The sequence below is a fragment of the Prosopis cineraria genome, unplaced genomic scaffold (genome assembly GCF_029017545.1).
Source record: "Prosopis cineraria cultivar Desert tree isolate PC_DT_omini unplaced genomic scaffold, ASM2901754v1 PC7, whole genome shotgun sequence".
NCBI classification, from domain to species: domain Eukaryota; kingdom Viridiplantae; phylum Streptophyta; class Magnoliopsida; order Fabales; family Fabaceae; genus Prosopis; species Prosopis cineraria.
Window position 1 is genome coordinate 19,529,399 of NW_026555338.1, and position 16,960 is coordinate 19,546,358.

At 30.6% G+C, this 16,960-nt stretch overlaps 1 protein-coding gene across 1 annotated transcript; it reads right to left on the reverse strand.

The window, feature by feature from the left end:
• Positions 1-611: 611 nt before the first annotated feature.
• On the reverse strand, positions 612-8,858 carry LOC129316218 (uncharacterized). Its single transcript, XM_054960527.1, is given in 9 exon segments — positions 612-1,221; positions 1,911-2,345; positions 2,348-2,555; positions 4,040-4,148; positions 5,973-6,395; positions 6,496-6,590; positions 6,840-7,030; positions 7,608-7,719; positions 8,556-8,858. Coding segments are annotated over 9 exon segments (1,830 nt in total). The 5' UTR covers positions 8,691-8,858; the 3' UTR covers positions 612-1,099.
• Between the last annotated feature and the right edge of the window lie 8,102 nt (positions 8,859-16,960).

Genomic DNA, 16,960 nt, shown 5'->3' on the forward strand with positions numbered 1-16,960 from the left:
ACCAAACGGCATAAATGTGATAAATGTAATAGGATTGCATGTAGGTTAAAAGACATTTACTCCCGCAAACTATTTAACAAGTAATGGTCTTTTTTTTTAATAATTTTACTTTATCTTTTAAGAATATTTTAGAGACACATACCCTTAACTCAAATATTCTTTTTTACTTAAGCAATGCACACATCTATCAAACAATTTTTTCTCTACGAGTTCCAAAGTTAACGACCCATGTTTCTATTTGTCAGCCCATAAACAACTTAACACAAAAAAAAAAAGAAATTGACATTACAAATAATATAATCATTGCTTCTCACAAAATAGTTCAAAAGCAAAAGTACTTTTTAACCACAACTTTAAAACAAACATATACATACATATATTTGCCTTTGTTGGAAGAACAAACATTATGATTTCAGATTATCATAATCAAACTAAAAGATCTCTCTACTCATCTTTGATCTGAAACATCAACGCAATCAAGTTGATTCTTCTCTAAACAAGCAATAGCGAAATTTCAGAATGGAAGATACAAAAATACTATGTTATCATGAACTCTCTGCTCAAAAACATATCTCAATCTTGAGAAAAGCTAACTATTCTATATATCACTTTTCAACTAATTAACTAATAGCACAAACCCAATATTGCATGCATTGCTATGCAAATAATAAAACATATGCACATTCACCAACACTTTCTAAGTAAACACTAATTTTGTTAAATAGTGTACGACACCTTAAACTCTTGACTAAGTCTAAAAAAGAAAACTTTATCCAATCCCATTCTAACTCTAGCTAGCTCTAACATTCAAGAAACTATTCCATACTCCAAAAATGCCATGATTTAAACTTCTTCCGATAAAAACACTATAGATCAAGTAAACTTGTGGAAAGGACAAAGAAGGAAGAAATTTGAGACAGAAATGTAGTATTTGATTCGAAATGTTTTTTGATTGGAGAGTATATAGGCAACATGGCTCTTTGGGAGTATGTTATAATTCTTTTTCCTTATAGTCTCCTCAACCAAACACACAGGCACACAACCAAAATTCGCACGACTTCCAAAACGCAAGTGCAGTGCAAACGACCAACAATCTAGCTCATTTCTTGGTTTTATCAAGAACCTCAATGAATCGCTTTGGAACTCCATATTGTTCAATCAAATGCTTTGCCAAGTCATCAATCACCCCACCTTGAACCAAGACTTCATTTCCTTTCTTACCTGAGAGAATGATAACAGAATTTCAGATGGACAGTAAGATGAACATAGACATTGGATCAGAGCACGTAAGCCAGAGCAAGATCAAAAAAAAAAAAGCAAACTGGGGGTACCATACCCATTACAAGAAACCAATCATTTGCAAAGCTTGAACTAGTATAAATATATCTGAGATTGTTTGATGCTTTAAAAGAAAAATGGCTATAAACATATCAAGAAGTAAAGAAATCCATTTTCTTCCCATAGTAAAAGCTGTATCCAATTCCAATTTCTATTGACCTCTCAAGACTAGGTCAGACTGCCAGTGCCAAGCAACAAATCCAATCATGTGATGAGGATTCGAGAACACTAAGAGCAATGTAAGTCTGGCCTTTTGATGAGTAATTTTTTAGATGAGAATAAAGGTCAAATTGGTGAATGATTCCCAGTACAAAGACTCCTTTATTCAAGTTACACTTTCTAAATTCATATTGAGGTCCCTGCATATACCCAAGGCCCCCTTATCAACTCTCTCTCTCTCTATATAACCAACCCACTTAACTACCACTACCTACCCCTTATAACCAACACTAATTGACTCTATTTTTTTTTTTTTTTGTGAACACAGATGACGTTAGGGTTTGTAAGTACCTTAAGGGTCACAAGCAAAAATACACAACAGAAATGGGAATGTTTCATTGTCTAACAAATACCTGGTAGTTCTGCAACAGTGGTACTGCAAGCAAACTTCTTCTGCAGTTCTCCTGCTAACACTTCAGCATCTATCAGAAAGGTTTCCATTCCGGTAAGTTTGGTCACCTTCTTATTACCTTGCCGTCGTTCTGTCACTATTTGAATTGTCTTGATTGCACCTTTACGAACCACCTGTTCACTTCCTCTTGTTACAACATGATGAGCTTGCATACGGCTTATAAATGTTGATCCCACATCTTTTTTGTGAATTTCTGTAGGATATGTTGTTCCCTTTTTAATAGCCCCCTTGAACAGCGCATCACATAATAATACATCCAGAACCACTATGGATTTATTTGTTGGCTTCACAAGATTTTCTTTTTCAATGTAGTTGAAAACAATATCAGAAGCTTCAGAAGCACTGTAAAATTTCCCCGTGTCTGCTCCTACAGATGAAATATGGGATTGAGATGTACACTTGGTTTATATATTTCAGCCACTTCAAGAGTTTTAGGTGAGCGACTTTCACTTGCAGCGTTAACACTGGGCTGATCACTTTTTTGAGCTGGCCTTTTTTCTGGCTTAAAGGATGAATACTCAAGATGGTTTCTATTCACTGATAATAGCATGGCCTCCTTCTTATATTTATCTTCCTTAACCGAAATCTGTACAAAATGATTATCTAAATGAAAAAGAATCAAGAAATACTGGTGCAGATAAATTAATTGCAAATGCTTGACTAGAAGTCAAATAATGAAACACACACTAATAAATTAATTAATTAATTAAACTGCAAAGAACAGAAAACAGAAAGTCGGTTACAATTTGGTCACTTTTAAATCACATCGCAAAACATAATTGCAAACCTTACGTGATCAATAATGAAAAATGGGAAAACAATCTTAGGAGTGATATGTTGAATAGTAATATAACCAATCAATCACTATCAATGTTTGCAAACCAACATGCCATCACTTATGATTTAAATTAGGAATATTCAATAATAGGATTTTAATTAGGTAAAATGACAATTTGGTCCCTCGAAATGTCATAATACCAATGAAGTCCCTAGGGACTTTTTTGTCATTGAGGAATTAATATAAATAATCAAATTGCCCTTAATTCAAGATTTCAAATGCGAACTTGCGGGTTACTATTGCATTGTTGCAATTTTAAGAAGAAAAGTTGTGAATCTTAAAACAAAACTTATGAATAGCAATTGATATTTACAACACTTGAAGAATATTAAGATTTTAAATGCAAACTTGTGGATTGCTATCAAATTCTGGAGATTTTAAGAAAAAAAGTTGAATATTGAAACAAAACTTATGAATGACAATTGATATTTGAACCAAGGGCAATTTGGTCATTTAAATTAATTCCTTAATAACAGAAAAATTTCTAGGAACTTCATTGATGCTATGACATTTCGAGAGACTAAATTGTCATTTATAAATTTGAAGGGAGTTTATTGTCATTTTCCCTTTTAATTATTGCTTAGTATGGTACTCTTCTATTACTACTATTTTTTTTAAAGCCACTTATTCTAATTTCCAACTTTATAAACCCTCGGCCATGGACTTTTGAGGGAACTTAGTGATTGAACAAGATTTCAGAACTTCTATTTCTCCCCATTTATTCCTCTTTCTCCCTCTCTTTATCCCTCAATTTCTATTTGCTCTCATTTCTTCTCTTTATCTACCTATTTCTCCCTCCCTCTCCCTTCATCGACTATTGGTCCTACAATGAGAGTTTTCACAGAAAAATCCTCATTGTTGTAGCCAATTTTCCATTTCATTCTATCCTACAGCTACCATTTGAAAATCTTCAGACACAGCAGCTTCCTAATGACGCAAAACTTAAGGACATAATTCTACACTGCACAACCTTCTATGATCCAATACCAAGTACAAGTTTTCATGAATCAATTTTATGGCAGCATGTTATTAAATTTGTTCTTCCATCACAGTGACATGCTTATGAAACACTTCAATGAGGATACAAGCTGTCCGAATTTTTACAATCAAAGTATAAATTACCCAGCACAATTTTTAGTTCTACACTCTGAAATATTCATTTCTAATATTAGCATGATTCCAACAATTATCAACTTTCTCAAAAGCATGGAAGAAAGAAATAGATAACACACCAAGCCAGAGGTGGATTTTGCTTGTAACCACTTTGACAATTTCTTGTGCGATGACTTTTTTATGTCTAAAGTCACTCCTGATGGCCTACATGGCAAGACATGATTTGACCTGCGAGATGAGAAACATGCATTAGATAACTCAAGGGAATGAAAAGTCAGGCTTTCTGAAGATTAAAATAATGTACGTTCCTCTAGTCATCTCAAGTTTCAACTAGACATTGTACAAAGCACAAACATAGTTATATTTTTAAAAAAATGTAAACCAACATGCTTTATTGTTCCACAAGATAATGCCTTAGATAACAGCACATGCAACTTAACTAACCTCAAGTGATCACAGGCTCAGTAGACAGTGACTTACCATCTATAAAGCATTGATATTTACACAAACACAGGTCATGACACTGACACGGACATAACCAAGGGACCAAATCTCAACTGTCCACAAATAACTTAAAGGGTTGCCTCACATCCAATACAAGAGTAATCTTCATAAGATAGATGAGAAAAATTAAAAGCAGAATGAGACTAGAAAACGCATAATTTAATAATATAAATGCACAATGTTAAATTTTATTGATTATATTTCATTTGGAAAATTACAGTACAACATATTTAAAATAGAATAAAGCAAAGCTATATTCTAGAAGCATGCAACCAATAGAAAGTTTAAAAGGCATGAATATGCATATAATGTAATGTTTTAGATTTTTCTAAGTGTAACCTGCCAATGTGACAATGTTGTGTCACATTTTTGTGCTGACGCCCATGCTTTTAAGTTTATACATGCTCATAACAACAAGCTTTACCTTTACAAGAACTACTACAATTTTTTATTTGACCAAATCTTAAGCCAAAACTAACAATTTCAGGTCTATCTGCATGCTAGATGAGTGTTGGACACCAACACTACAATCAAAACGCAAGTCAATACAGGTATCCAATTGAGGGCTTTTCAAAGCTATTGTTAGGAGAAATATTTGCTCACATAAGAAATCATATTCAAATCAAGGACTCTTGACACAGAATGGAATCAAATGATGGAAACCAGAAATGAGAAAAGTGATTTTGAGAATTAAAATGACGACTGTGCCCCTGTTATAAAAATAATTAAAAGAATAGAATTTGATCAGTAATGATTACAGGACATGATAGATAACGCAAAAGAATGAAGGAAAGGAACCTTCATTCTTACCAAACAATGCCCAAGATCCACAAGGCACTTGACTAAGTTCTTGTTTTCCCACTCACATTTTCTTATAAAAAATAATTAAAAGATTAGAAATTGATCAGCAATGATTACAGGACATAATAGATATTACAAAAGCAAGAAGGAAAGGGACCTTCATTCTTAGCGAACAATGCCCAAGGTTCACAAAGCACTTGGCAAAGTTCTTGTTTTCCTGCTTACATTTCCTATCTTCAAGAGTTATAAATTGCTGTTTCAGATGCCCATAACTGCTACATTATTTAGGGTGAAGTGACTACTTATAGCAACTGCTACTCAAGTAAAATGTTCTCATCCAATTAAGAGGGGCACCCTGAATGTTTGCTCCACAAATTGGTAATGCACCTCTGTTACATTGCAAGTTACTAGTACCTTGTGTGAAAGATGTGCCATTACAAGACTTGAAAACAAAATATTACTCATTTTCCGTGCAAAACACCAGAATTTAGGCACATTCCCAATTTGTGCAGCAAACATCCCAAACAGTTAAGACGGTCCTCCACAATAGTATACTTTTGTCAATGTCTCAAAATCATCTTAATGAATAATGAACTAGTCTACAACTAAAAATTTCTAAACTAGACAGCAAAGGTATTAGTTTCCTGAATTTCTTGGTCTATGTTCCCAAATGATACTTGACTAGGTTCAAGTAGCAAAGACACAAGGCTAGGAAATAGATTGCAGGCATAAAATTGCATCCTCTACCATAGAGTACTTCCAGGCATCGGAAGGTCTTTATCTTTCACTGTTGTATGCAATGCCTGCAGAAGGCACTTATCCAACAGTGAATCTATGTCAGCAGTGGATAGACTATGTTGCTCATTTGGGTCATCAACAGAGTCAACATCTTGTAACTTCAAATCTCCCACACCAACAGTCATTTCATTTCTGGAATCATTTGTGTCATCATTTGTTGTCAAGGCATGGGCAGAGTCAGCCGGAGCATCATCTACATTCAGAGATTCCACCGCCTCATTGCTTACACTGCTGTTCTGTTGATCATTTGAAGTCTCACAGTCGCCCTCAGTTGAATCAGAAGTCTGAAAAGATGATGATATTGAAGGATCCTCAAACACAGCATCCTCAAGAAAACCAGCATTGGGCACATAACGATTCTCAACTGATTCCCTGCCAATACAACCATCAAAAGAAAAAGCGTCTTAATGTCAGCCACGGCAGCTTCACGAACATTTAATCAATCAAAAAGTCAAAAACCCAATATACTTGCCAAAGCAAATCACCATAATAGTGAGTTATTCTTAATGCTTTCCCACGTAAACCAGCCTTTAATGCCTCAGTGCTGCTCATTGTTGTACTCCCCACCTTCATAGAAATTAATACAGTTAAAACAATGATGGCCAGCTAATAAGAATTGACTATAAAATGATGGAGACTTGTTAGTATGAGAAACTAAATATCATATTGAGTAGTATGGAATGCTCAAGGAGATATTTAAGTGGGTTTGTTCTCCCAACTTGATAGCTAACTTTTGAGGAAGGGCTATCCCAAATAGATACCCAACATAGAATCTACCAACAGTTTGACATAAACAAGCAAAGCAACAGAAATTACCGCAATTGGTGCAGGATTTCCTGGTACTTTCACTGCCCATGGTTCTCCTGCTACAAATGATGGGAGACCTTCAGGAGGTACATATATACCAGGGAACATCAAGTCTGCTCCTCCTATAACATATCGAGAAACCTCACCACCCTTCAGCATGAAAGCAGGTAATAGCTCAGGGACCTTCCAGAGAGCATAAACTGCGTTGACAAAATAGAAAGGCAAGACAAGATGCTAAAGTGAGCACAAGCTGCTAACGCAACATGCACTAAATGTTCATTTCCTTAAGGACTGCATCAGATGAAAGAGTGATATTAGAAATTAATATATTTGGGGCTCAATCATAACATGCATAGAGTTTTCGTGAATAGTTGAATGATAATATTTTAAGTAAAGTTTTAACGCAAAAGAAAAGGATAAGAAAAGAGGAGGAAAAAGTTGATTGCATCTTAGTCGGTAAAATTGTGAAAGAGCCAGATATTAAACTAAGGAAGGGGGAACCTAATCCTTAAGTCGTTAATTTGTCAGTGCATGATTTTGGAATAGTTTGAAAACAGAGCATAGAAAAGATTTTACCAAGAAAAATAATACCCCACATTTATTCTAATATCTGCCACTTTCATAAAAATGCAGTGGTTGCAGAGGAAATGAGGCAAAGACACTTAACATGAAGAATAATTACATGAGGACAAGTCCTTATGAGAAAGCTACTACAGTCCGTCTACGGACAATCAGCAATAAGCTAAATAAACACTAGCACAGAAATAAAAGCAACACCTGTGGGGAATATGTCTGAGCCCCGCCCATCAACATCAAAAAACATTGGAAAGCCTCCCTCCACACCATATACATGGACTCGATTTTGAAACTTCGCCACCGTTATTTCTGCCTGAAATTTTGAAGCCAAATACAGTAAATGAGCATAGTTTATCGGTCCTTAGATGATATTTTATTAGGAAGTACTATATATCCACAACTTTGACATCCAGGTGAAAGAAAGCATACAAATCAGATATAATACTGTTTCCAGGTTCTATTTCTTTTCCCCGCTGTAGCCCTCATTTAAATGAAAGTCAATGTGAAGCACAGCCCTAAAAGCTAAAATGAGAAAACTTTTCACTGGACCATATAAGAAAGGAGCAGGGAGATGAAACGAAGGGGAAATTTTCATTTTTATTTTTGTGGGGGGTTGGGGGGGGGGGGAGGACTTTGAGCATCATCCGTGACTTTGCATTGCGCTAGAAAAACAACTCGTGTAGCATACATCGAAATTGAGAGAGGAGGTCGAACTCAGTAATACGTTAAGAGTGTATGACATCGTGAGAATAAAATTTAGCAAAGACAAAACCAGGAGACCCCCTTCCAAAAACTAATGTCTATTGATTTGAAAAAAAAATGAAAAAATAAGAATCAGAAGAAGAAATGTTTCATGAACAGGCATCAGCAAACAAGGCAGTCGCCAACCTTTTAATGGATGGAAGATAGAGGTCCCTTTACCCCCCCCCCCCAAAAAAAAAAAGGAGTCTGAACTTCCAGAACGATGTTTGAAAACAATCGAATAGAAAATTATAAACAAAATATTAAAATCAAGTTAATTTCAAAAGGTATATACTTTCATCAACGCCAGAAACTTCAATGACGAAGTGGATTCACAGTGACATTGGTAAACTCTGCATTAAAAAAATAAAAATAAAAACTAAAGGTTTGCATATTCGCGAATATAACCTTAGGAGGAAGCAAGACGTCAATATCGGAATCAGAAGCCCTTGGGAATTTATCTTTGATGGTTCGTTTTAGCTTCTTTCGATCAGCACCAGACAATCTCTGGTGCGACTTGGACTCCACTGCCTTCTTGAACATCGTCTCTGAACGTGAAAGAATGAATCAATGATGAGTTACAATCTAAGTCAAAGGAATCTGACACCGGATGGAATCAGAGAGCAGAACGAAGAAGAGCGAATCCAGATGAGAGTGCGCAAGAGCTACAGTAAACTACAGCGCTCGGGAAAGTTCTGGTTCTGGGAAAACGAGCCCGCATTGCCGCAAAGAGGTGCTTTGCCGTTTTTTGTTTTATACATATATATATATATATATATATATGTATATGTACGTTTTATATACACACTTTTGTACATATATATATATATATATATATATTTTATTAAGTTATGTACATATATTTTATTTATACATTATACGTTATTTTGAAAATTTTAAATTTTTTTTAGAATTTATTTTGAAAATTTTAATGAAAGGACGATAGTTAAGTTTTAAATGAATGAATTAATAACAGTTAAATCTTCGACAAATTTTTTATAAAATAAATTATAAATATTAATTTAAATAATTACAAGTAAAATTTTTTACTATAATCTAAAAATTATATTTGATATTTAAATATTTATTTATAATTGAAACTATGATTGAAACTTCTAAATTTGTAATAACTTGGATCAATATTTTTAACTTATTTCTAAAAAAAATTTATTAGAGACTTAACTGGTATTAATTCAATATCTTATCACCTAACTGTCATACTCTCAATTTTAATTAACAACCAACTTATTAACTATTGCTAACTATGAAACACTATGTCCCAATAAAAAGAAAGTAAATGTATTCATATTCCATAAATATATGATATGATCAAGTAAGGATGTTCACAAGTTCAATTTGGTTTAGTTTTGAGAAAAAATTGAACCGAACCGAACTAATCGGTTCATTATAGTTTGGGACTTATTCGATTTTTTTCTTTAATCAGTTCGATTTGGTTTTTGAATGGTTTGATTCTATTTGGTTTAGGTTTTGATCAAGTTTGAACTTTGTAATGAGATATTCTTTATAATCATCAATATATAGAGAAAATATCATCTAAAGACCACCGTACGAAATTTATATCAAAGAAGGACCAAATGATTTGCTTTTATTACTATAGTCCTATGGTCCTTTTGACATATTAATTTCATATGTGAAAAGACCGAAATGCCCTTATAGTTAAACAATAGAAGAAGAAAAAGAAACCTCCACAGTCGCCAGTACCGACCTTCGAACCTCCACCTAGGGGATCCACGATGGCTCCAGTGACATTTTATTTCAAAATTGAGATTTTTAGGTAGCCAAGGGTAGGTTTGATCTCATGACCCTTGGCCACCTAAAAAGCTCAAACCTTTTAATATATATATATATATATATATATATGGCAAAAAAAATTATAAGTAAATCAAGCACAAAATCATTTCCATGTAATAACCTAATGTGTGTTATTAATTTCTGAATGAAACTTGCTATTTTACAAATGTCACTTGTTAATTTAACATAGACAATTACAAATTGAGAGTTTTAAAACTTCACTCATTTTACTTGTTAAACGTCCCAATGTCTTATTATCAATCACGGATAAGTTGTTGTCAAAATCAAATGAATACTTATCAGTGAATGACTAACACACACAACTAAATTCTTCCTATTATTTTTTTAACTTGTTAAAATCATAATAGATTTTTGTTAATTTTAAATTAATTGTTGTTATTTTACGAATGTCACTTGTTAATCTGACATGAATAATTACAAATTAGAATTTTTAAAACTTTACTCAGTTTACTTGTTAAACGTCTAAATGTCTTATCGTCAATCACGGATAAGTTGTTGTCAAAATCAAACGGATACTTGTTCATAAATAACTAACACGTACAACTAAACTTTTCCTATCATTCATTGAAGGAAAGAAAAAATCAAAGTAACATGCCCTTATGATGTGTTTTGTCGAAGGACAAACTGAACCAAACCGAGCCAATCAGTTTTGTCAAAAGAAAAACCAAACTAAACCTCATTTATAATTAGTTTTGATTGGTTCATATCGGTTTGGTTCAATTTGATTCGGTGCGATCGATTTGAATTGGTTTTAAAAACCCTATTATGATGTGTTTATTATATTTTATAATTATAATTATGATCCATATCACATATTATATCATTCAAATTATTATTATTATTATTTTGGTAAAATGGCAAATTGATCCTTAAAATATAAGTTTAAGAATGTATGTGACTTTAAATTTATTTTTGTATCATATTTTCCTTCAACTTTTAAAATGGTGCAATCTCACCTATACTATTAATAAAAATTAACTTTTATAATTAGTTGATAGAAAATGATAAAAAATGACATAAAAAATTACAAATAATGACCAAAAAAATTTCTTGGTTCTTTTTTACAATTTTTCATGTCCTTATCTCTATTTTTGGTCCTTTTTTATAATTGTTAAGATCATTTTATATTATTTTATAATTAATTAATAGCTAAAATTAACTTTTATTAATGATAGAGACTAGATTAAATTTTTATATAAAAGTTAAAGGAAAACATTACATAAAAAATAAATTTAGAATCTTAAACACTCCTGAACTTATAGTTCAAGAGTCAATTTGCTTTTTTATCCTTAATTTTTTTCAAAATATGTTTATACTACTTAAAATTTAAAAAATTAGTAGTTTGATTGATTATTATAAATTATAAATATTTTTATAAGATTATGCATATTATAGACTTCTTCTGTTCTCATGCAAGAAACGCACCCTGCCAGTGGCTCATTAAAATAAATGTTTTTCGGGTATAAGTTTTTTTTTTCGGGTATAAATTATTTTGTTTTAATTCTTTCAATTTTTCAGACTTTTGTAAATAAAATAGTATTTTTTGTTCAAATCATTTTTCAAAAAAAAAGTTTTACTTTTGGTTTAAAAAAATACCAGAGAATTTGTAAGAATTATTTTTTATTTCATGAAAATCATAATTAAATTAAGAAACTACTATTTATTATCATATCCTATTTAAAAAAATAATTATTTTATCCTTTCTTTTTTCCTGTTTTGTTGTTTGATTCTTCCAAGTCAAATTCCAATAATGTCAAGTCCAGTAGAAAGTAATCATCTCAACATATTTTTTTTTATTTGTAAAATTTGAATTACCGACCTTGCTTAAGAAAAATCGAATCCATTTCACTTCATTATTGTAATATTTTGATTAAAAAAAGCTCTTCGGTCATCAATGGAGCGCACAAAATCAAAGGACGTTGTTGGTTGGTTTTTGAAACGGAGAAGCTTAGGGCCATTGGAGAGTTGACTTCTTAACCATTAAGGCTATTGACATGCACTTCATGTCTTTTTAAATTTTTCGTAAGTATTCTTCTATTTAATGTAATTTTATTAGAGAAATGGTCAAACACTAAATATAACAATTTATTTTTTCAGACATAATTATTTAACTTTATCATGATAAATTAAATATCTATAATGATAATTAAAACAAAACCAAGCCCAAACCCTCTTATGGACCCCTAACAGCCCTAATTATCATTTTTAGGTCTAATTTAAATCATGATCACATACCTAAATAATTAGTTATCCTCAATTAATACCAATTAAATTCAAATTCTTAATCAAATTTAGAGATTAAAAGTCAAGATGTTACACTAAATATGGATACCTTTTCTTGCAGAGATTCGAACTTAAATTTATCATATTGTAAAGGACTAGCTTCTTCCTTTGGACTCAACTTAATTAATTAGAATTATCACAAAAGCTTTAATTAGAGATAAGGAGTTTTCACACCTTGAATGTATCTTCACGTTAATTCATTTAATCTGGCACAAAAGGAATTTGATTCTACACGAAAGGATCATTATTACCCTAAAGTAGGTCATTTGAGAACTCTGGACATATTACTTTTCTCATAAGTCACTTGTAATTGGGATTCACCTCAAAATATAACTAGAAGTGCAGTTTTTAAACGTGCTGAGGGTTCTTTTTTGGGATGCACAATTGTTGATCATTTTACTCATGAGAATACTTTCAAGACAAATTACATGATACATTCTTGAAAAATTGAATGCAAAAAATTTAAAAGAAACAGAGCAATTATAATAGTACCTGGAATTGCAATGGATGGAGTTCCCTTACCGGGGATTACTTTCAAAAAACATCCTCTTATAAAATTGGAAAACTTTTTTGAATTTAACAATTTGTACATGACAAAACAAGATTTTGTTGGATCACACATTCATCTTCTCTAGTTTGGATTTGAGCTAAGTGGTGGTATTAGTTGTAATTTATCTGACACTTTGACTCAAGATATAGCCACTCTACGTGTGCGTTTGGTTTTCAGTTTGTCAAAAGTTCATTTGGTGAAAGTTCATTTGGAGAAAGTCAGTTTAATGAAAGTTAGTTGTTGTAACGAAATTTGTGTTTGGATATATTTTTTTAAAAGTCAGTTTGATACATTGAAAGTTGTTTGGTTTGTGATAGTGAAATGTGCTTTTGAATGTACAATTACCAAAAAGGACATTGATTTATAATGATTTATAATTTTTATTATATAAATATAATATATTCAAAATATTTAAAAAATATAATAAAGATTATAAATAACATAAATTTTGATTTATAATGCTAAAAATTTGATCTCTAATTATTTGTATTTTTTAATTTGTAATTTTAAAAGATGTAATAAAGATTTGTAATTTTTATTATACATTAATGCTAAAAATTAACATGATTAATTACTTAATTTATAATACTAAAAAATTGATACCTAATTATTATTATTAAAATAATAATTATATTTTTAATGAATTAACTATTTTTTAAATAAAAAATAAGAGATTAAACTTAGGGTAGTATGGTCAAATAACATCCTACTTTTCAAATCCACTTTTCAAAAGCTTCAGACAGTTACGTTTCAGAAATCCACTTTCAGCTACTGTTTGAATGTACTTTCAGGATGTGCTTTTCTGCCAAATATTTTACCCAAACAACTTTCAACTTTCTGAAAGTAAAATTTTACTTTCTGAACGTGAAACGGAGGAAAACCAAACGCACCCTACATCTTCCTTCTAGTGATAAGACTATTGTTCAGTGTAACTCCATATCATTGCTAGATAACTTTATTTGATCTTATTTCCCATCCTTTACTTTGTCATTTATTTATTTTTTCTTTCATTTTAAGGCAGATACTTGTTCGTTTGACTTTATTTCCAAAAAAGAAAAAAACAAAGCCTCGTCAAGGGCTTCACTACTATTTTATTTGATAATTTAATGGGAGCTTATATTCCTTGGCTTGTGTGGCCTAATGACTTTGTGAACTTGTACCCTTCTATTAAAGGAAGACGACGACGCAATATCTAACATATACTTGGAAAATGCTTTCAAGGAAAGTAAAAGTTCCCATTAAATCTTTGAGTGGAACACAATTTCTAACTTGGAAAATGCTTTTCTAGGAGTCAAAACTAAATTCTACAAACCAAACAAAGGAAAATGTCATTTCCTTTTCCTTTTTCACACCCCACTTTCTTGCAAATCAAATAGGGCCTAAGAATAACTTATCACACTATGCCTATCTAAGAATCTCAATTTTCTTTTCAGTGCATTTCTTTGCCAACATTATTAGAGACTAGAAAATGTGATGCCAATGGCAATAAAGACTTTGTATCTAAATAGCATCTACACACAAAAAGATGAATGACTTTAAAACATCAAGTAGGATTACGAATTGGGATTTTAAAATTCTTGAAACTATTACTAGCAAGATAAGTAATTTAAATCAAAAAAAAAAAACCACAATCGCCTCGTATAAACAAGCTGAACTTGCAACTAATCATAATTATAGCTTTTTTAGGGCCAAAATCCTAATTATAACTTAAATACAAAATTGACATAAGAGTAGAAAATATAATTCTATGAACAAAGTCTTCCAAGGTATTTTGATAATAAAACACAATAGTTAATAGAACCAAATTATATGGAGCATAGAAACATAAGCAAATATTTTGGGTTAGAAAATGTTTTTAAGATAGTTATCTTTAATTGAGTCTGATAATATTTGAATATGACTAAGTTAGATAAATATATAAAAAAATATTAACAAAAATGATGCCACTTGAAGATAGATTCATAAGAAAATGTTAGTACAATTTGCAAAATACTAGCCAATAAATTATCCAAGAACTTGAAAACTATATTGAGGTATGCATAAAGCAATAACAAAAAGATAAGTGGAGAGTAAAACTTTGTCAAAACCAAAATTTTCACTTAAAGGAAAAGAGACCCTTTTTTTCCTTTTTCATTCTAATTTTAAAGAACAATGCCATTAATTTGGTTGAGGTAGGATTTTGCTTCTCTATTACAAAAGATAGGTAAGAAAAAATGACACTTAAGGTCATTTTAAAGAAATTTATTGCAATAGAAGTTCATTAGTTTTGTATCGAATATTATATTATGAAAGTATATATATGTTACTATTAAAAGTTGAACCTTATAGTATAATTTTAATAATAACAAATATATATTTTTATAAAATAATATTTGATATAAAACTGATGGCTCTTATAATAATAAATTTTGTTGAGAGGGCCTTAAATGCCATTTTCGTCACAGGTAATGCAATAAAAAAGAGAGAGGAGATTAGGGACCCACTTATCAATGGGCATACTTAACCCTTTTCTTTTCCTCCTAGGCAAGGCCTAAATCTTAAAAGAACAAATGTTTAAGAAGCTATTTGGATAACCCATATTTAACATTTTTAAGAGTCGAATGTTATTTGGATAAAAAAAATGAAAAAGAAAGTACTTTTTCAAAATATATCTTAGGATGCCTTTGATTTTTATCTTTACACTTTCAGAAAGTTAAAAAATTATTTGGGTTTAAAATTTTGCCCAAATCAACTTTTCAAAAAACATATTTCTAAAGTAGATAAAAAATGAATTTGGTAGATAATTTGAGGTACATGTGTTGGTCCTTCATTGAAATGACTGCTAATAAGTAGGGATAATATCGTTTACTAGAAATATTGATATTTTTTAATTGTTAGGTTAACTCTAATCTCTCTTAATATTGTACACTGTTAAATATGAATACATAAATTACCTAATTTTGCTTGCATATGGTCTAACCAATTATTAAATATTGTATGAAATATATTATTAGAAACATGTGAATAATGACCTAGAACTTTGGAATAGGTATTGTTACATTATTTCAAACAAAATAGGGTTAAGGAAACTTTTGTTTGAAGGCCGAAACTTTATTTGAACAATTTGCTAAAGTCAATATCTTCTCTCATACTCTTGAAACTTTAACATTTATTCAACATAACTTCTCTAATGACTATTTTTTTATGACATTATTAGCAACATTAGGGATTTTTTTATGAAAGAGTAAATGATCACATTCAATTACATGTCTAGAGAACAAATAACTGCATTATTTGGCTTGCTTGCCATGCTATCAATAACAATTTTGATGCTACAACTTTTGAAATTTCATTGCTTCGGCGCAAATTCTCTTTGAATTCTAATTTAATATTCATTTTGTTCCATGGTTTTTATGTGTGGCTTTGCATTAAAAAAGGTTAAGGAAAATGTTTTGTTCATGATTCTTGCTTTTTGGCCATACAAGAAAAAAAGGAAATTCGAGGTTGTTCTAATGTGCCCAATATTCTTAATTCATTAATTGCTAATGATGATGAGTATCAAGCCAGAGATTATAAACCCTTTCCATAATGATGAAAAAAATTAATTATTTAATTTTTATAATTTTAATTTAGTTGTAATTCAATTTTTAAATTTTAATTCACTATAACTCGATTCTTATAATTTTGGTTTAATTGTGATTCAATCTTTAAATTTTAACTCATCGCAACTTAGTATGTATGAATTTAATAATTTAAAATATTAATCCTTATATTTTAAAAATAAAATTTTAAAAATTAAAATTATGTTGACATTTAGGGACTAATTCAAAATTACTAAAACTTTTAATTTGATTTAGATTATAAAGATTTAACCTTTTTAATTTTATTTTTTAAAATATAGATACTAATATTTTAAATGTTTAAAACTTTAGAAACGAAGTTGCATCAAATCAAAATTTTAAAAGATTAAATTGTAATTGAGTTAAAATTTTAATGATTGAGTTACAATAAATTAAAATTTATGAATTGAATTATAATTAAATTAAAATTAAATAATTAATTTTTATAAAAAAAAAGAAAAGAAAGAAACCTTTCCCGTAAGCCATGAGGTGGCCTAACTAAACACCTATCTAGTTTTTTGTATTTTAAATTAAATTAAATATAAAAT